The 22,256-nt window shown below is 41.6% G+C and overlaps 1 protein-coding gene across 1 annotated transcript in view; it reads left to right on the forward strand.

Moving 5' to 3' along the window:
* Nucleotides 1–3,859: 3,859 nt before the first annotated feature.
* usp6nl (USP6 N-terminal like) overlaps nt 3,860–22,256 on the forward strand; it is a 71,372-nt gene continuing 52,975 nt past the window's right edge. Inside the window, exons 1-2 of the mRNA XM_022749706.1 lie at nt 3,860–4,009; nt 12,110–12,216. Of these exons, the coding sequence (XP_022605427.1) occupies nt 12,213–12,216 (4 nt within the window). The 5' untranslated portion in view covers nt 3,860–4,009; nt 12,110–12,212. The remainder of the gene's footprint in view (nt 4,010–12,109; nt 12,217–22,256) is intronic.

A 22,256-nucleotide genomic window follows, 5' to 3' on the forward strand; every position in this document is an offset into this window, starting at 1 on the left:
ACATTCATGGTATCAAACTGAGCTCCTCCAGGGTCCTTACTACATCCAGGTTATGTTCTCTGCTTTTTTTGGGGGGGAGTTTGGATATTTTAGAAAGCTGGGATTTATAGTTTATATTCTACAATTTAAAAAGTAGGAACATTGTTGTACTTAAAAGGCAGATTCAACTGTTTTTACATTCAATAGATCTAATTTTGACCACAAAAATAATAATAATAATAATAATAATAATAATAATAATAATAATAATAATGTCAGAAAAATCATTTTTTAAAAGTTTTGCTATTGCTACATAGCTACCGTTAGCATTAGCAGCTCTAGAGCATCAAACTTAATTCCTTTACACACTAAGAGCTGCTCCAGAGGTGGAAGTCAACCCTCTTGTTTTGCTTGTATTTCTATCACTTCCTCTCTACTGAAGTTTGCATGCTAACCAGCTAGCTGTGGCTCAGTCGGATTATATCGTCACTTTCTTATACTGAGTCACTGCAGCGTCCAGGCTCCCCAAAAGAAGTATCACTGCTCAGAGGATGTATTATAACTTCTTGTATTGCAAACACAACAATGGCTGAAGTTCTTGGCAAGACTGGTAAGTAAACAGCTGTTAATGCTAATGCTAGCTATGGAGCGATAGCAAAACCTACAAATAGCTCCTTTAACAGCATGTAAGCTGTCATGTTAGGTAGTTATTTGAAAAAAATTAGTTGAAAAATCAAAACACCTTTCAGTATTTCAAAATAACATCACATTAATTTGGCATTTGTTTTGTTTTTTTCAAAGTATCTTAGGTTAAAGATACACCATGTTGAGTTTTTGACCGCTAGCAATGCTATGAAACAATGTGTTCTGCCCTTTTTGTTTACATTGTGCACACATATGAGCGTGCAACACACATTACTGCTGCAAATCAACACACACTAACGTTCCACAAAAACACATGAGGAAGGAGACTGCAAAGCTTGCAAACATAGCTGCAGAGAAAACTGTTCCAAAATCTGCTTTGAAAATGTTTTAATGATGAAGGAAGGAGAGCAGGACAGGTTGTAGGTGCACATGAAAACAGGATTCTTTTAAAGGAGAAAGGCTGTAACTTTCAGTTCCTCTGCAGGTTGTTTGGGAGGTCACAGTCGACCCTGTCCTCTCCTGTTTAGCATCACACGGCTGCGTGCTGCATCGAAAGCTTCAGGTGTAGATACAGTCACCAGTCAGCCCTCTGCAGTCAGTAATGTGGTCTGCCAGGGGGGTTCAGTTCCTCTCTATAAACAGTATATTCTCTAAAGCAAATAGTGCAGCCCTATACCCAGCCCTCATTATACACTCTGGCTGTGTGTTTAAGGCTCCTCCAGGGCCTCCGTTCCCGCCGTCACAGAAGTGAAACTCAACAGCAGACTGAGCCCGGCTGAACTAAGCTGCGCTGCGCTGAGCACATTCAACACGGCGCTCTGCGGCTTTGTGCTGGAGAGGACAGCCAGGGAATCTGCAGGATGTTCAGACTGAGACAGATTTAAGACTTTTAAAGACCTTGTTAAACAGAAATCTGTCCTGTCACGATCGTCCCAACTTTCATGTCCTCTCCTGTGTAAGCTGCACGGATACTGCAGATAGAAGAAAGTCACATTTTAAAACTTTCTCAGAACTTTTTGAGCAGAAATCTGCAGCCCTGTCGTCTTTGACATGCTTTTCATTTCCCATTATGTCTATGTTGCATTAAATCTACTGCTGCGACCTGTTGCTCGTGATCACTCCACCACTTTTTCTGTGTTTTGCACATTGAAGAAAGTCCAATTTAAGACATTTAAAGAACTTTTTAAAGAGAAAATCTGCAAGTTGCAGCACTGTCTTGATTCTCCTGCATTTTCTTTCCCTTATTTTCCCATTATATCTTGGTTGCACATAATCCTTAGGTTGCAAAAACCCTAATTTAAAGCCTCTTTTACACAGAAATATGCAACTAACAGCCTGTGATCATCACAGTTGTTCTTGCTTTCCTCTTTCTTTCATACCCAGCTTGAATGAAATCCAGCTTTTGTATGTATAAGACTTTTTAAAACAAAAATGAAAAAGCAAAGCACCTGCAGGCAGCTGAGAGCAACATTTATCAACCTGTAACTTTATATATATATATATATATATATATATATATTATATATATATTATATAAGCATGTGTGTTAACATTTGCTAGGCCAGAGAACAGCATATGGCTTCAGGAGAAACAGTGGTGGTGGAGAAGAGGGGAAAAGGATAGAGAAAGAAAGATGGAGGGCAGATCACTATAGGATTGACAGGTGTCTGTTCACCGTAGGTTTGGCTGTCAAGTTTGGACATGAAAGAAAAAGAGAGCTATCTTTTGCAGGTGCCTAGTTTAAAATAGTTTAGCATTTTCAGTTTTAGTTTTTAGCATCAAAGCAAGTTAGATATGGAAAGAAAGAAGGAATATATATATATATATGTATATATCTGCCAGTAAAATCCTGGTTGTGATCGTCCTGCCTTCCTTTTCCTTTTTGTCCTGATCTTTCATGTCGAAGTTTCACTAAATCTGGAGGCTGGAGCTGATTCTACCTGCTGTGATTGTCTCACAACTTTTTTTTCTTTTCATATCCAACTTGCTTTAACTCTAAAAACTAAAACTGAAAATGCTAAAATATTTTAAACTAGGCACCTGCAAAAGACAGCTCTCTTTTTCTTTCATGCCCAAACCTGACAGCCAAACCTACGGTGAACAGATACCTGTCAATCCTGCAGTGATCTGCCCTCCATCTTTCTTTCTCTGTCCTTTTCCCCTCCTCTCCAGCCACCACTGTTTCTCCTGCAGCCATATGCTGTTCTGTGGCCCAGCAAATGTTAACACACACACTCTGCCTATAGAGGTCAGTGTGAACTTACAGAACCAGATTTACCAGAGGTCAGCAGACTCGCTGACAGACAGACGAAGTCGTGGTGGAATAAAGATTATGCCATGTTTATGTTACTGGACAGCGGATGTTACATTCCTACTGTATCTGCAGTACTGGTTTTAATATCAGCGTCTACAGGCTCATTACTGTCATATCAATATCACATCACCTTATAATCTGTCATTTTATCAGCAGATAACTTTGCGTTGTTATGTAAACAACAGTGATAGCGCGCAATCATAGTTATTCATTTGTTTGTTTATTTGCAGCAGTGGAAGTTCATTTGTGCATCTTTGAGGTCCTTAAGTTGGCTATTTGTATTTCATTCTTATTATTAATTTGAATATACAGATGTTACACAAAATATGTGATGTTACCTGCGTGCTTTGTTTCCTGTTGGCTGTTATTGTACAGCACTCTGGTTGTTTTAAATGTGCTTTATAAATAAACTTGATTTGATGATTTGAGTATTTAATCATTTATTTATCTATTTGTTTATTTTAAGATTAGCGAGTATAAATTCACCAATTCTAGGCTTACAATATTTATTTGAATTATTTGAATAACAGAGTAAAGATAAAATAACAAGACTTTCCAGGTGAATAAAGGGGAAATAAAGTGTAAACAAAAGTCACTCTGAAGTTGTAAAAAAAAAAAAACCTCTTAGAAAAGATCTTAAAAAAGTGTTTATTGTTGTTTTTAATGTTAATTATCGTAAAACGTGGTTGGCATGAAGATATTTTATCTTTTATTGACCACAGATTGTAACAGGCCAGTAAAAACACAGTGGGTCGTTCAGTGTGTGTGTGTGTGAGAGAGTGTGTGTGAGTGTGTGTGTGAGTGTGTGTGTGAGTGTGTATGTGTGTGTGAGAGGAATGTCGCAGGCTGGACTGAGCTGCAGCAGCGGCAGCATCCAGCCGGTGAGATCAGACCAGCCCGGCGGGCGGCGCATTGCTACCTGGCTGGGATCCTGCACGGCTTCCCACACAGAGAGTTTGAGAAGTGCTCTGGACTTCCTGGTACGGGACCATGGACATTTTCTGCTCCACTCCGGCCGGGGAACTACCCGCAGCGATGTGAACGAGGAGGACCCGTCGAGTTGAGAGCAAGGTGAGCGTGTGGAGAGTTTGTTAGCCCCGGTGTTGTCGGCGAATGTCGGAGCAGATGGGAACTTGTCGAGCTCCTGAAATGCATCTGTCAGTGCAAACGGTAGCGTTACCGCGGGGCTGAATGACGGTAGCCCATTAACGGTCGCTTTTCAAAGTGAAATGAAACATGGCGCCGGAGCTTTTTGGACTTTATTGGGCGTCTGTTTAAAATTATTCAGGTTGTTTTACGTTTGCGAAAGAGGGTACGTTGTGTTTTATTATTGTAAACTTTGTGCTTATTTGTATTCACTGAGGCCTACCTAGCCAAACCCACCACTGTTGAGCTAACAGAGTAGAACAAAGACACTTCCGGTATCATCCTACAAAGTAAAAGTCTTTATTTACAACCACAACTCAACATCAGAGGGGTTTGGGGTGATTTGGTAAAGCTTGCGATGGTCTTTATAAGGCATACAGTATATTTGCGTATTTGTAGGTAATGAAGAGTTCATCCCTAAAAAATATGTTCTGTTCCTAGCTAAATCTGTCCCTCTATTTGTGAGTTTATTTGGTACCCTTAGCTGAAATTAATGCAATCTAATACTCAACAAATTCTCCCTTTTGTGAAGGTTATAATTCAGTTTCTGTTAAAACTATGTCAATGTGGTTAGCTGTGATGCTATCAAATTGTATTATGTTATACCAGCAGGTGTTCCTATTATTTTGTCCATCAGTGAGGGTAAACTAAATAGCAGAAACACTTCCCTGTAGAATGCCATACAGATCAACAGCACCACAAACTACATCCTCAAAAATGATCACACTGTTGAATCAACACCTCTCTGAAACAGTTTCAGTAAAAACTGAACATCATGACCTTTATGAAGGGAGGATTTACAGTATTTGCTTCCCTGTCATGAGCTAAAGTTTTCTCGTTCTTGTTTACACAAAAATGTTCACTTGAATTTTTCACAAATGTACTTTATATATATATATATACAAGACTTGTGTAAATCCCAATAAATAAATTAACATTTAAAGTAAAGTTAGCACAAAGCAGAGGAAAATAAATTTGTTAAACTTGACTAGAATACATTACAGTAAAAACAAACATAATATTATTCCTAAAAATCCTCTATTTAAAATGTGGTTTTAAGATAAATGGTAAAGTTCTTGCCTTTTTCTAATGCATGAATGTGGATCTGTCGAGCCAGTATTTTATTTTGAATGTTAAAACGCTCTAATTCCGGCCCCATTTCGGTGGATTGTTGCAACATTGACTCGGCCGAAACCCCCTCGGGCAGCCTCCCGCAACGGAATCAATGGGGCCGGAGCACCAATCACAGCCTCCCGTTGGCTGTAACCGTGAGTTCCGAGGCTCGGGATTGGCTGTGACGGGTTGTCAATCACTTTGATGAGCTCGGCGCTGCAGCTGCTTTATGTAGCGTTTAAATGAATCGAGGGGCTCAGTTGTTTACAATTTGATACAAGAACATATGTTGAGATTAACAGGAGCGGGTCTGTTTTAGTGCATGTGTTTAATAAAGTTGAGCCACCGTGTGTTATTTCCCGCCTCAGAAGAGACGGGATAGAGTTACCTTTTAGCAAGGTGCGTTAAGATGGAAAGAACGACAATAAAAACGGATATTAGATGAATCGTTTTCAAAATAAAAGCGCGAAATGTGTCGGTTTCAGGGTCAAAACTTAGTACCGTTCATAATCCGGACAATGTATGGAGCATATTATCAGTGAACGTAGCACATATTTATATTAAATTTAAAGTAAGATAACACTATATAAATACAAGTATAAGAACATTTTATACACTTATACATCATTAAACCTCCATGCCTTAAAAAAAAGGGTATTAAGGCTTCGAATATAGGCCTATATCTGAATGTATATATATCTATATATGTATATACATATATAGATATACAATATATATCTTAACATTTGTAAAGCACAACTTCACCAAATCAAAGCAACGTTAATACATTCCAGTCAATATCAATCACAATATATGTTATATGGTTTAAAATTGATGTTTTATTTTGAAAATTGTGGTAGGAAATCATATCTCTTAATGTTGCAAACTTGACAGTGGTGTGTCTTTCAATCCTTCCTATCCCGCTTCAGGATAATGCGGCTTAAGGCAGTCAGGAGCTTTACAGTTTGAAAACACAAGGCGTTTGGAGTGGTATTGCACTACTGTGACTGCGTTTAGCTTCAAGACCTGAAACCTTGTAATGCACATGCAGGACTGTGGAGTGGAGGATAAACTTGACAAAACAAAAAAACAACCACACAAAAATCAACTGCTTGAATCAGAAACATATATTCCCTTTACTGCAGGCCTTCGTCTGCTTATCACTGTTGGTGTCATAAAAATGTGGTTAAAGTCTCACTTTTACACTGAGCGTCAGCCTGCGATGAAGTGAGCAGCATGTCAGGATGTGTCAGGGTCAGACTATCCGCTTTATCAGCTTTTTATTTGGAGCCATTGTGTCACTGCTGCTGAGTTGCTTTTCTGGGATCAGCCCTTTCCCAGCTCCGTTGCAAAATAGAGGAAGAAAGGAGATAGAGAGCAGCATTCCTGGGAAAGGCGAGTAAGTAGAATATTCATTTTTTATTCAAGAGCTTGTGGACACCCCCTCTCCCGTTGCTTGCTGTCTGTTTTGGATTGTTGCTGTCTGTCAGAGAGATCAGACGTCAGACGGAGAACATCACCTGCACAGCTGTCGGGCTTTCAGTGTCTCGCTCACAGACTGGAAGCTTGTTGCTGCAGCGTTTTTGAGGTTAAAGGTCTGATAAGTGTTCGTGCCACCCAGCTGCCAGCACACCATTGTCAACGTTTGACCTTTTTACACAAAACCCCCTGCTGACTTCTAGAGGTAGTCGCTGTGCTCTGTGGCATTTTCACAACCTATTTTGGATGCGAGGCACATTTGCTCTTTGCTAATAATAGTGAACTGTATTTCCCCTCCATATCAAAACATGCTTTTAATCACATTACCAAAATATAGGCGTCTAACAGCTGCTTTTTATTCACATATGTTGCTTTACATTCTGTATTCACGCTGACCAACAGCCTAAAAGCAAAATATAATCAATTTACAGAAGATTTAAAGGCAGAAAAGCAGCAAATCTTCACATTTGACCAGTTGAAACTAGTGTTGTTTGGCATTTTTTCTTTATTAATGAGTTAGAAATGTCTGTCAATTAACTAGTTGACTAATCCACTAATTTATTTCAGCACTAGTTAAAAGTTAAAAATGTCATTAGAATTACAATTAGTTCATGTAAAATTTGTTCTCTTTTACTTCTCACTCTGTTGAATACCTGGCCTGAGTAAAGCATTCGATCCGCACACGCTAATCATTTGTGCCCATATTGGGTAAAAAGCATAAAATCTCTGACTGATTCAAAAAAAAAAAAAAAAAAAGAGGTAGTTCCTCAGTGTGGAGTTGAGGCTGCTGCTGGATGTGTGGCTCGGTGACAGAGAGGAAATGGGAAAAGCCCGGCAGTCGTCAGGGTCAACAACCACAAATTAGTTCATCTCCTTCTTCTGTTCGCTCTCTATCTCTGTTACAGCATCTGCTGAGTCTCTCAAGAAACAATTGAATGAGCCTGCGTGTGTGTGTGTGCGTGTGTGTGTGTGTGTGTGTGTGTGTGTGTGTGTGTGTGTGTGTGTATTTATGTGTTGTAGTAATGACGGTTTATTTGCCAGGTTGCACAGTGTTATGTGGCTCCCCAAACTCCAAACGCAGGTTTTGTGCAACTGAATGTCTGTATCATAGCAACAGAGACTTTCCAAGGTCTCTCTCTCTCTCTCTCTCTCTCTCTCTCTCAGCTACATACTGACAGTCTCTGTCTGTTGTGGCTGTAATTTTACTCTTGACCCTAAGAAGGACTACGTGTCCACGGTGCAGCTGTGTGTGTGTGTTTGTGTGTGTGTGTCTGCGCCTCCTCAAGGGAGTTTAATTCGAGCTTAAAATGTGTTTTTTCTTGTTTCTGTGAGTGTGATCATTTATAAAGTAAAGTAGCAAGATAGAAAAATTAGTCAAATTAACTCCATTACACGTTATTTAGCTTGATTTTACTTCACTTTATACTATAACCCTAACCTGACAATTATCAAAATATTGTCTGTCAGCCAACTAACAGACTAATCTTTTCAGCACAAGCAAGAAAGTGAGTTTTGTTTTTTATTTTCATTATTAAATTTGACTTGAATCAATTTGCAAGTAGGTTTAAAGGAATAGCTCAACATTTTCCCAAAGCACTTATTCTCTTTCTCGGTGTGTAGATTGATAGAAGTCCTGTATCTGTGCAAGAAAGCAAATTTTGAATTCGAATTGTGGATCTTTTCCATTATAAAAGTCACATGTTTCTGTGTGAAAGCTGCAGATTCCTTGAATTTGCAGGTCGGCTGAAATACGATAGGAATTTCAGTATGGTGCAGCAGAATTCGAGTGACTTCATCAGGCAGGCAGCCCACCCACATACCAGATGTAGTCCACACACACACACACACACACACACACACACACACACGGTTCCTGCATTCCCTCACTGCTGTCCAGGCCTTGGCACCAACCTGCTGGTGCTACCCGTCTTTATTGGCCGCTGATCCCCGCTGGCTCAGTCCACCGCTCTCTGTTTTAATGCCCGGCTTCATAGGAGCGACACACAACACACCACCAGATGCTGAGCCGCCCTCTGGCCTCTGTGTGTGTGTGTGAGAGAGAGAGAAAGAGAAAGAGAAAGAGAGTCCCGCTCTGGCTCCTGACCCTGCATCAAATGTAACTAACCTCGTGTCCAACAAACACGCCGGTGTTTGGCCAATATGGGGCTCATGAAGGCTGATACAGATGATGTCGGATCAATCTGCCACCAGCTGGCTGCTCCCTGTTGTAATACTCACATGTCACTTTGGGCCGGTTTAACGTCAGTGGCCTGTTAGTTCACCTCAGAGACGTCTAACCAGTCTGAGGGTGCATGGTTACTCCTTAACACGCCGTGACAGTGGTTACACATGTTCACAGCCGCTGTCCAGCCGAGTTTACTACACCACAACAACAGAGGTCTCGTTTGTTGAACAGCGTGTTGGCTGTTGTGGTACCAGAATATTCACAAAATAGAATCCCCTCCTCGTGGTTGTATCCCTCCGCCACTCAGACTAGTTACAGGTTACATGCGTGTTTATCCAGAGTCATTCAAAATATGAACCATTTGTGTGAAATTTTGTCATAATTTCTAATTTGAAGTCTTGAGAAATGGGTAAAAAGTGTTTTCTGAGGTCACACTGACCTTGACCTTGACCTTTGACCTTTGACCACCAAAATCTAATCAGTTTGTCCTTGACTCCAGGGGAACATTGTTACCAAATTTGAAGAAATTCCCTCAAGGCGTTATGGAGATATTGCATTCACAAGATGAAAACCATGTTTTGTGAGGCCACCGTGACCTTGACCTTTGACCTTTGACCACCAAAATCTTATCAGTTCATCCTTGAGTCCGAGTGAATGTTTGTGCCAAATTACAAGGGATTCCCTCGAGGAGTTCTTGAGATATTGCGTTCACAAGGCCAAAATCATGTTTTGTGATGTCACCATGACCTTGACCTTTGAACTCTGACCTTTAGCCATCAAATTCTAATCAGTTCATCCTTGAGTCCAGGTGAAATGTTTTACCAAATTTGAAGAAGTTCCATCAAGGCGTTGCTGAGACAAACTGATTCGATTTTGGTGGTCAAAGGTCAAAGGTCACGTTGACCAAACAAAACACTCTCCAGATGTTGCTCTGTCTCTGTTTGCTCTCCTCCCGCTTGATCATCAATATGTTAATTTGTAATCAAACACACCGTCTGTGTGAACCTGAGCCCGTGACCCCAGAACTCATGTCGGCCTCTCTAAACTGACCCCGCCTCCTCGCTGACGGTGCGTTTGATTGGCTGCATGTAGCGCAGTCATGATAACTGGCCGGTGTCCCAGCGTGGGGCAGAGGTGGACATATGGTGGATCTAATCCCAGGTCACAGCCTCGGAGCTAAGACTGTCCGCCTCAAACCCTCTGAGATCTCGCTTCCTGTCTGTCGCTCTGACACGTCGTGGCTGAGGGAAGAGTTTCAGGGAGTTGCATGCTGGGTATTCAGACTCTTGGATGTTAGTCCTGCACTAGACAGAGTTTTTATTGTTGTTGGGGAAGCTGAAATGAAGTCTGTCACACCTACAAACATTCTGTTGTTCTTGGAAACACTTGTGGCTGATTAAAAACACATTTCTTTCTAAAAAAAAATGATGCTGTTTTGCACGAACACGTCGTTTTCTGCCAAAATCAAAACCATATTTCACATGAGAGATTTTGTGCATTTGTGTTTGGCCTGTACTATGCGTGGAAAATCCCCCCTTTTAAAATGTTTTACTTTATTACTTTTAGTTGAAGCCTTCTATATTATTGTGTGTCCATGAGGAACTAGAGATCACTCTACGGTCTGACAGTCTGATATATATATATATATAAATACTTGTGAAGATATGTAATGAAAGCAGGATATTTTACAGTTTAACAATAAACTTTATTGTCCAAAATGACATCACTGCACTGAAACCGTAAACTTCACTGGGAATTAAACAAAATAACTATAAAAATAAACTATAAATAAAAAACATAAGAACTAAAATACAACCCCACGTCAAATAACCTGAACTATCCCTTTAAATGGCCCTAAATAGCAATGTTTCTATTGGGTTTTAAACTGCTGGTTGGATAAGACAAGCAATACCAGGACATCAGCTTGCATTCTGGGTATTTTTCTTTACTATTTTTGACATTTTACTTACTAAGTAACGAATTCATAAATCGTAAAACTGATGAAATGTTATCAGTAATAATAGTCATCATTGGTTTCAGCGCTCCCATATCAAAATGTTGCCGTCCGCTTTAAAGACTTCACCCACTTTAACTCTGCATAATAGTTTCAAACTGTCCAAACGCAGTAGTAAATCGGATGATGATGATGATGATGGTGATGATGATGGAAGCATCAGCTTCTCTGTCCGTCCTCAGTGTGAATGGATCTGAGCAACCGTTCTCTGCTCTGCTGCTTGTTTGTCATTCCCTCCGCCTGTGAAGTGTTCTGCTGACCTGTGCTGCTTTTTCCCTCACAGCGCTGGAGGATATTGGATCCTCCAGCTTCTGCAGCGAGTCGAGCTCATGGCAACATAGTGTGGGAGGAAGGAGGGGGGTGGGCTTTGATTTCGACATCACCTGCCTCATTTCCCCCGCCCCTCACCTCTCTCCCTCCTTCCTCATCCTGCTGCAAGCATCTGCAGAGTGATCAAATTACCCATTATTACTGCATACTATCATCAGATTACTGTTATTTAGTCCAATGACCGGGTTGATTCGGATGGATGGGCGCTCGTGCACATACACACACCGCTCATTCAGCCTCCCTGTGCCCTGCCATTTCCATCCCAGCGAAGATGTTAATGAGCAGGCCCACATCCTTTAATCAACTGTGTGTGTGTGTGCATGTGTGTGTATGCGAGTTGATTTGACACTGTATTTGTCTATTTCAATGACACATGAATGGATCTGCGTACTTGGGCCTGCTTCCTTTATCCATTAAGATGTCAGTTATTGTTTGATTTATCATTTTATCTATATAATGCTAGAAAATAGTGAAAAATTTCTATTATGATTTTCTAAAACCGAGGGTGACGTGTTCATACTGCGTTACAGAGAAAAGGAGTGAAAACTCACACTTGAGAACCTGTAACCAGAAAATGTTTGACATTTTTATTCCTCCGCACCGGTGGCAGCCATATTGTTTTCAAGTGGTCCGTCCGTCCAACTGTCCCATTCTCTCAGACACGATATCTCGCCAACCCCTCGACAGAACTTCTTCAACTTTGGCACAAACATTCATTTGGACCCAAGGATGGACTGATTAGATTTTGGTTGTCAAAGGTCTAAGCTATAACCAAAACACGACCATGTTGCAAGCAGGTGTCCTCAGAACACACTGAACACTCGGTGTCTTAAATAATAATTAGTACTAGATTAGTAGTTTCTATCAGCAGCCAGTTTAAACATGGAGTGTTTGTCTTCCCCAGGTCATGAGTGCCTCTACGAGAGACCCAGTGGAGAATAACCTCACCTGTCCAAAGCCCCGTCCTGCCTGGGCCTCACCCTGCCCCCCACCCCTGGACTCCCACCATGAGTAAGTTCCACCCATATTTCTTCATTGAAAACTGCCCGTTCATGTGTGCTCTCTTCCACTTGGGATGCTTTTTTGTTGTGATGCAAATCGCAGGAAGTGGGAGTATTATCTTTTATTGTGTCTCACAACTGCTGTCGTACTCCATATATATACTCGGTATCTTCATATTAACACCATGAAAACACGGGGACACAGCATTTGTGCTTTCTGCAGGTACGTTTTAAAGCCTCAGTGAGGTGCTCTGTCAGTTATTGGAACCACAGAGATCGATATTTGTGCCAAGAGAAGGAATTCAGGGTTGGACCGAGGTCAAACTGTGATAGACTGAGATAGAAAACCCTCACGTCCCTGCTTTGGCCTTGACACCTTATTAAAGGTCCCAGTTTTACACTTCTCCTGTGTTTTATTTTGAAGTGTTGGTCCATAAAAAGATATATTTGTTGTTTTAAGAACCAAAAACCATCTTGATGTAGTTTTACATCTCCTCTCTCAGGCTTCTTTCTGGAGCTCTAGCAACAACAGGTCGGTGAGCCAATTAAAAGAAAGGAGGCTCTGAGCCTCTCTTCTGATTGGCTGTTTTTTTGAGTGATCCAATAAAAATATAGCAGATTTCAGGTAAAACACTCAGAGAAACCAAATCCTGCAAGGTTTGGATGGTGGGTTCAGGCGGGCGGGGCTTGGGTTGTGGCTGAGAGCGGTGACTGCTTGTGACATCACAAAGTTACAGGAAGTCCTGACGGCTGGTTTTAAGGCTCAGTTTCTGAATACAGGCTGTATGCATTTCTCTGTGGACTGAGGCTTTGATACTTTGACAGTATTAATATAGAACCTAGACCTGATCTATAATCAAACAACACATGGACAGAGACCTTTACACTGGATGGGACCTTTAAAAATCAAAACATATGTAAATCACTAGTGGACAAATCTACTTTTTAGTGATTTTGTTTCTGCATTTCAACCCGAGCAGAGTGACTATAGTGATGTCATCTGAAATAATCTGAGCTAAACCATTTAAAGAGGACTGCAGCTTCAACATTGTGTTGTGGCGGTGGCTGTTTGGTGAAATCAGCGGTGGTGTTTGACTTGTCTGATGCCGGATTGGTTACTAGAGCTGGAGGTTGTTGTGTCTGTATTATCTCTTAAATGTGGGTGGAGATTTTCCACCAGCGGTTGAACATCAAATAGATTTCGAATCTGTAGGTTTAACATGTAGCACTGGATCTGCTTTCCTTTGCACCTCCAACCTGCTCCTCCTCCTCCTCCTCCTCCTCCTCCTCCCTGACGGCAGAAACATATGGCGCAGAGGAGAAGTGCTACAACCCTCACCATCTCATCACTCATCAGTCACACTGCAAAGCATGATGGGAGGGCAAATGTAGCGGGATGTGGACTCCCATTATTTCCATCTACATTATCTGTGTGTGTGTGTGTGTGCTCGTCTCCTGCGCCGCTGTATGTCAGTGTGACTGTAATGGCACGGCCTCGCATGTCGGCTCAGTGTGAGTCATCCAGGCTGCAGTATATTCTCTTAATGTCTCATATGTTCATAGATGTGTGAAACGTCTCTCTCTCTCACACACACACACACACACACACACACACACACTGCGCCAGAAGAGCTGATCATTTTCACCACATGGGCCGTGTCCTGTGTTCTGGTTGATGTGGATGAAACCTTATTAATATTTCTTAATATCAATCATTTTTTGATTATGGTATATCAAGTCCAGGTTGACTTTGACTTTCTATTCTTTGTTTAGCACCTTTTAAATCGTCCTCATCCACGTGATATTGTGATGTTTGAGTGAGTTATTCTTCTCAGTTTGTTCATTTTAGTGTAAAGCTGCCAACAACCCCATAAAATACTTGAAAAATGACACAAGAGCCTGTAAAAATGTACCAATGTTTAGCGGTAAGCACTCAAAATATCATTATAGTACAGTTCAGGATTGTAAAAAATATTGTTTCACTACTTACACATGCAAATACGACAGAAAAATAAAACTATAATGAACCCTATTTAAATGTAACGTGAATCTATCACGACTAATTTTTGTGCTTGTTTGTCTTCAAATGCCTGAAAATATTAATAATTCACCTTTAGCTACAGTGAGTAGAAATAAAGTTATGTTACTATAAATAAAACATGCTCATGGTATTCCCCAGGGAATAGACAGAGCCCAGATTGTTGAAACATGCTTTCATATCAGTGTACTGTTCGTTTCATTTAGCTGCAGCGCTCAAATAATCAATCAATAAACAATCCCTCACCGTAACACAACATTTAAGATTTTTCTCATTGATACCAAATCCCAAATTAGTAAATTTAGGAAAGGAAGGAAGAAAGAGAGTTTATTCCTTCACCACCCAGAGTTATTTGCTCTGTGTATCAGGCCTTCACAGTTTACAGCTCTACCCTCTCAGACCTCCTTGTTTTCTTTGCCATTTAGCTCACTTCACAGATAAGGATTGAACACGAGCCAACGTTTCCTCCTGCCAGTGCCGTTAACTCACTCTGCGCTGGACGGTTCGCAGCATCGCCTCCGTGCCGAGCCGCGAGGCTGTAGATCTGTGTACCTGGGGGGCTTGGACTGGGTTACCGTGGCAACCCAGCGCACGCTGAGGCCATAACCGGAAGGCGATTGGATTAAGCAGATGCTGCTGAAGGGTGGTGTTGGTGGTGGGACTACTGAGAGGTTTAACCCGATTACTGCCTTTGCCTTTGCACACTGCCGCCAACTGTGCACATGCACATACACACAAACCGTGTGTGTGTGTGTGTGTGTGTGTGTGTGTGTGTGTGTGTGTGTGTGTGTGTGAGTGAGAGAGAGCGATAGATGATCTGATTGATTGTGAGTGATGAAAATGGAGAAAAGACTGATTGATGAGCTGAGTGGAGGAACAGTGGGAAGTGGTGGTGCTGTCTCTTTCTGTGTGTGTGTGTGTGTGTGTGTGTGTCACCCCAATGCCCTGGTGCATTTAATGTATAAAAAATCAATACATTATTGTGTTAGGAATGTAAGAAACTTTGTGTAGTTATTTGCAGATTGAATCAAACACCATCAAGAGGAACTGAATCATTAGAAGTAAAACAATGTGAAAAGGAAGTGAAAACAACCATCATCAGTTAATCTCCATGTAAACAATGAACTGTCCTGAACAAACTCCGTGCTGCTATTGTTGTTTTAACATGACCTGAATGTGCTCCGGGAGAAAAGGCTTTTATGTGTTTCATTATTTATCTCAACCTTTGATAGACTCACTCTCACTCTCTCTCTCTCTCTCTCTCTCTCTCTCTCTTTCTCTCTCTCTCTCTCTCGATGGTTGACGATGTTGATATCCAGAGCTAATTACCTTAATTACCCGTCCTACAACACACACACACACACACACACACACACACACACACACACACACACACAACCGCAGACCCGGGGCAGGGCGGGGTTAGTTACTCTGAACAAGGATGGATGACTCACTGTGGATAGTGGGAATTTCAGTGGTAAAAGAGAAAGAGTTGGACTCATCTTTGTTCAGGTGTAAAAATGCTTACTCAGGGTTTGAAAAGTGTGGTCCGGGGACCCACAGGGGCCCTGAAGGGGTTCAAGGTTTGTCAGAAATAGTATCAACAGTAGAAGTGAGTATTTGTGGCGGTGTTAAAGCGAGCCAGACAGTAGATATGTGATTTTAGCATGAATTCAAGTGCTAAGCTACTGTTACATTTTTCGTGATCCATCAAGGAAGCAGTCCCCTATACAAGCACAATCATTTGGTATCTATGGCAACACATGCGTGTCAGTGCACGAGTGAGATTTTCCCAGACACAACAGAAGATGAGTCGTATCATATGTCAAATGCAAAACAACTTATAATGCTCGTAATGAACTGTGACCAGGGAAGTTAAATGAACGCAAAAGAGGCAGAACAAATGCACGTAGTCTAAAAGTGAGAAAACAATCAGAAAACAGTTTAATCAGGATCATCTGCGGCTGAATATTGGTTCGCAGAGTGCGGCTAACGTTAGCAGTGCTAGCACCAGCAGCAGGTTAACGTCCACATTCCTGTGCTGAACCTGGTTACGCATTGCTCCTGACACACAACCTCACTCTCATTTTCTACAGATCAAAATACTGATAAACAGCATTGGATTTTATGAGATGTAATCTGTCCCACTTTCCACCTTGTTTGTTTACAACATTCTGCCGCGGCTGCGTAACATCTTCGATATTATTAATGTTGTGCATTCATAAAATATTAATGATAAGTTTAACTGATCCGTATATCAGCGAAAGTAGTAACGTTTAATCGTTTAGTCGACTAATCACATTAATCCCTGCTTGATACAAGGCAGGAAGTCTCACTGAGTATATTGACGTTTCATGTGAACACACACACACACACACACACACACACACACACACACACAGTGGTACATATCTGCTTGTTCATATACACACGGACGCTGATGACACATAATGAGAAATCACAGTTTAATGAAATTGGTATTGTTGTCACAGGTTTTACCTCGGGGACAAAACTTTATCAGAGGCTCCGTCCATTTAAAACCTGCCCACGTCCCCTGAAGCTGCATTAAGTGGCATAGATGAAGTGAATAGAAGAACAAACAACACACAGTCATTATATGTGCTATAGGAAATGGATGCAACGCCGATCGCTAACGGCGAAAGGGAGGGGACAGTGATGACAGATGAAGAAGACACACGGAAGCTGTGTAACGTTTTATTGGTGTTGTATAAACAGCGCCGTTAGTTAAAGGAGCGTAATGGCTGTACAAAGACGGAGACGGGCGGGGACATTGAGTTTCTGTCGGCAGCAGCAGTTTGGTCTGTCATCCATAGAAATAAATAGAGGGAAGGAATGAGACGGGGAAGGGGAAGAAGCTGTAATGGAGTTAATAAGTTCCTATTTATATTCTGTCTCTTCCTGCGGAGGCCTCTGAAAACTTTCCCTGTGTATAAAGAGAGGGAGAATGAAGAATTACCGTTATTAATATTAACCAAATTATGTGTAATTTACAGATGTTCACCCATTTACATACATCTACAATACACAGCATAGTATACTGCTAATTTATACTGCGAAGATTTATTCTAGCCCTCAGAGGCTGGTACTTTATGTGCAATTAATATTTTAAATATTAGATTTTATTATTTTTTTATCAGTAACTGGCTCGATATGTGAAAATTCAAATTATTCTGTGTTGATATTTTCAATTTTCTTAACTTTTCATCATCACAAATGTACCACTGGTAGCTGATAAATCTCCTAAAAGAGTCTTTAGACTTCTTCGTTGCCAGTTAGTTTCTAAAATAGAACAACATCCACCCTGAAATTACCTTTTTACAGGCTCCATGTTGTTATTAACCCTCAAAAAACGGGAAAAAAAAGGCTTTCAGACGTGACGCCGGTCCCACTTTATGACGTCTGAGCTCAGAAGTAGGAGATTTTAGAGGAGCACTCGAGGGCAGCATGAGTGTGCAGACATGGACTGTTGACTCCAATCTGTTCACCTGTCCTTCACCTATTCCAACACACACACACACACACACACACACACACACACACACACACACAAACACACACACAGCCATCTCTCCCTGTCAGAAGAAGACTGATGTCATTGGGTGGCGTGCTGGGCACACAGTGTCTGGGTGTGGTGCAGGATAATTATCTCCTCTTCAAAGCCTCATCTGGCCTCCATCTGCTGGACTTTAGCGTGGTTAGCTTAGCCGCAGAACACACGGCACACTTCCTCTACTGCTGGACCTGCCACCTGGTTTAGATTCACGCAGGACACAGACTTCTCAGTGGTCAGTGAAAAGTTTGCGCCTGAGCACCCAGGATGCCTCGGCTACAGGTTCCTGAGGGATGGGAGGGTTGTCAGTACATCAACCACATTTTCCAGGCCAGGGAACCTTGTGATCACGGTGTGCAAGCTGCCAATTCCCACGACGATGTTAATCACACAGGGTGGATGACAGCTAATGGTGCTAATGTCTCCCTGCGGTGCATGTCATTCTCCGCCCAAGACATCGCCGTTACAAATAGCTCTTCACGAATGTTCAGCCTGAAAATAGCTCGGTGCTTCTGGTACCACCCAGTGGGGCAGAAGGGGCGGTGGTGGTGGTGGGGGGTGATTCCACAACCAATAAAACCCACAATATTCTCAGTTTACAGCCGTTTTAAAGAAGGAATAACAACCAGCTACTGTCCTTATGTCAGATTCAACTTTCTTTCTGAACCACCCAGTGTTTTTTGCTAAATCTCTTCTGTGTCTGCTGTGTCAGTTCAGAGGTTTTAATGAGGTTTAATTTATGCAGAATTAAAGTAAGATTCAGACGGTGGAGAGTTAGATGAAAAGATTGATACCAGTCTCACATCAGTCTGGTTTGATATAAGGCTTGCTTAGCTTAGCTTAGCTTAGTTTAGCTTAGGTCAGCTTAGCAAGAAAACCTGAAACAGGGCAAAACTTACAGAGGTTTAAGGAAATGAGGTAAAACTTGTTCATTCATTAACTGTAGAGATGGTAGAGTTTGTTAATGTTGGACTGAGCTGTCGGTCTCTGCCAAAAAGTGAAGAAAAAAAGTGGCTTTAGTTTAAGTTTTCTTTTCACACTGAAGTCATATTTATACAAATATAAATACGACATGAGGTGCCTGAAAATAACAACATTTTAACAGTAATAAAACTATAATTTGGTTTTCTGTAGTTGTATAAAAGAAATAAAGCGGCACAGTTGTTGTTATTGGTTCCACATCCTGGGGTATAACAGAGATGTCAGATATGCTCAATCCTGTTTACCTCTATTTTGGCTTTGTTTGTTTTTGCTCATTCGATCATAGCACATTTCTGAAAGCACTTGAAGGCAGCATTTGTTCTTGTGTTTTGTTTTTGTTTTTGCGTCCGCTGAACCCTTAAGCCCTGAAGTGAAGATGATGACACATCTCCTGGTGAGAAATGTCTTCACCGGCTCCACATACTCAGAACCTCTGTGCCCACTGAATGACTGGAGGCTAATTACTGCAGAGATCGGTATTTGTTTGTTCGGAGAGATCACCTCAGGGATACAGGACTGTTTCAGTTTGTTGCTGCTGCACAGGTCGGGCAGGTTTATTAGCCTGCCGCGCTTCCTCCACTTCAAAGACTCGTCTGTGCTGTAAATTTGAACTTGAACATAGATTAAGGATTAAGATGAGTCCAGATTTTAAGCATGTTGTTTTCATTAATGCGACTGGTTGAAGTCCACATCTAAGGTCTCCAGCAGACAGGAAATGAGGCAGGCGTCATTATAAACACTGTGTTTTCACCACAGTAGTACTCCCAGTCCTAGAATGCTGTTTAATGTTTTACTTACATTTACTACAAACCGTGACTGAGTCTGCTCAGCTGGTACAGTTTGGAAATATGCTTTTATTTCTTTTTAAAATGTTTTTTAATGTAATTGTTTTTAATAGGAATAGATTTTTGTGTTTCTGATTGTTTTCTTTCTGCTCATGTAATCTCAGCGTCAGGGTTGTGCCCATATGGACGATGATATCGGCGATCGACGATCATCAGAGTGATCTCTGATTGCTCATGCCTTTGCAAATGTCACGACAATATTTGACTAGTTTTCCCATTAATGTAGTAACTTATGATATTAAATTCAATTTGCCCCACCACAGTTTCAGTATATAACCGCATATAACCATGTTTGCAACCTACGCATGCGCTAATCCCGCTGCTCTTTACGGTTGTAAATTGAACTTTTGGACAGTCAGTGAGAGAGACGCATCATATCTACTATCAGCAATTTCCCAGGGTGACGATAGGAAGATCAGACTGTGGTAAAGATGGCGCACCTCTCCTCGCCATTATTGGAAATAACTCGATGAATCCCTGAGAAAATAATTAAAGGTTGATGATGATGATGTTGATGATGATCTCCTTATCATATGAAAATGAATGGAAACCAATGGCTGCTCAGGAAAAGTAGGAAAATACAGTCAATGCTGCACAGAATCAATCTCAACAAAAGGTCCATTTAGTAGTTCTGGAGCTTTCAGTTAGATCCGATGGGGTTTGCACATTTTGGTTGAGTATTTTTCTCAACACTTTAAGGACTTGTCATCTTTAAGAGGACTCCATTGATTTACCATTGCACTGTCTGACTCCGATGGACAGTTTAAGAATTGCATTCTTCTCCCCTGTGAAAACCTGGTGCCTACTTTACCCACAGTGCAACTCGACTGACAGCCAACTGAGAGTCAGGTGTGTTATGCTAGTAGCGGCTAATGTAACTTAGCTTAGATGAGGAGCAGGTTCAAATTACACATTGTGCCTTTAATTTTGGACTTCCTGTGGATGTGATGTTACATTCACAATCAACACTGTGTAAAAGGAAAGTTTTCTGCCAACTCACTTCAAAGTTGTTTCATTTCGTTTTTATGCCGTCAGAGGCTTTTTCGTCGCCTTCATCTCTTTCACTTTCCCCCTGTTTTCGTTCTGTCCTCCTCTCTCTCTCTTTTTTTCCCCCTCCACGGTTCATTCTTGTTCCCGCCAGTGTGTGCGTTCCATGACGACTGAGAAGTGAACTGTGTGTCATGTGTGTGTAAAATCTGTGATCTGATGCCAGTTGTGTGGAGGAATGCAGTTCGTCCACCCTCCCACTCTGATTTCTCTGTCCTTTCCTGCACTGGAGAAGGATGCTCAGATGTCATGTGCGTGGAGACAGGGATGTGTGTGTGTGTGTGTGTGTGTGTGTGTGTGTGTGTTGACTTATAGGAGGACTGGGGGGGGTTACAGGAAGGAAGCCTTGCTGGAATACGATTACATCTCCCAGTAAACAGGGCAGCAGGAGGAAATGGATCCACAGTCTCTGTCCTGAGGGCATCTTCATGTATATACTGAAATCACCAGAGAGTAATATGTTCCTAACACACACACACACACACACACACACACACACACACACACACACACACACACACACACACAAACCTGGTAGATCACATACCTGAACACATGCTCACCTGGACGTTACATACATTACAGTATGTGTCAGGTTTTCCGCAGACGGGAGATCTGGTTTCGGTCAGTGTTGTCCTCTCCTGGTTCGATGGATCAGATACAGTTTGATTGATTATACATGATTGACTGTAGGAGCAGTTGCTGCTGGTTTGGTGGTGTGTGGAAAAATTTGGATATTTCACTTCATCAGATTGTAAATTAAGAAACTATGTAGCATCACCTCCTTGAGAGTGCTCTCAGATTTACCTCCTGGAATTAGACCTAGCCCAAAGTGGGGAAGAGAACAGTGTAAACAAAAGCAGTGACTACACACTACACAGGTAAAAAGCCCTCTTCATGAGATCTTAATAGTGACGATTGTATTTCAGTAAACTGCGAATAATTCTCTCCAGCAGACGAGTGTCTCTCTGCACCTCTTCTGCGGTTGCAGGGTTTCAGTAATGGATTCTGGACGGATGGTTTTCTGCAGATGAGAGGAGCATGTAAGAACATTTTCGATACCGTTTTCATCGCTGGTGTTGCTGCTGGCTGCAGCTTGAAAAAGGGGTAACAGGGTTATGACTATCACCTGGTTATCCTGCTGCTGCCGGGCAAGTTTTCCATTCCGCCACACTTCTATCAGGTTTTCCAGCCACATTATGCAGCTCAGAGTGGACCCTGGGATTTATACACGGTTTGGTGTGACGTATATTTGCTTTTTATTCTGATGCTCTCGACAAAATAGCAGCAGACCAAATATAAGTTTGTTTTCTGTCTCCGAGCTGGCAGCGCTGGCAGAGATTAGGGAAGGTGAGAGCAACACACAGAGTAAATGACATTTCCAAGCCATGAAATATCAGCTTTATAGGAAACAGAGAGCTGCAGCTCCCTGCAGCTTTGGTCAAATATTCAACCTGCTCCAAATTCAAATTGTTTCAGCCGATAAATAGTTTTTCCGGAGGATGATGTAACTGCAAAAACAAAGATTTATAAAGATCAGATCCTCCGGCTCTTTGCCGACTTAAGAC

This window comes from Seriola dumerili, unplaced genomic scaffold (assembly GCF_002260705.1).
Source record: "Seriola dumerili isolate Sdu_G_001 unplaced genomic scaffold, Sdu_1.0 BDQW01000138.1, whole genome shotgun sequence".
Taxonomy (NCBI): domain Eukaryota; kingdom Metazoa; phylum Chordata; class Actinopteri; order Carangiformes; family Carangidae; genus Seriola; species Seriola dumerili.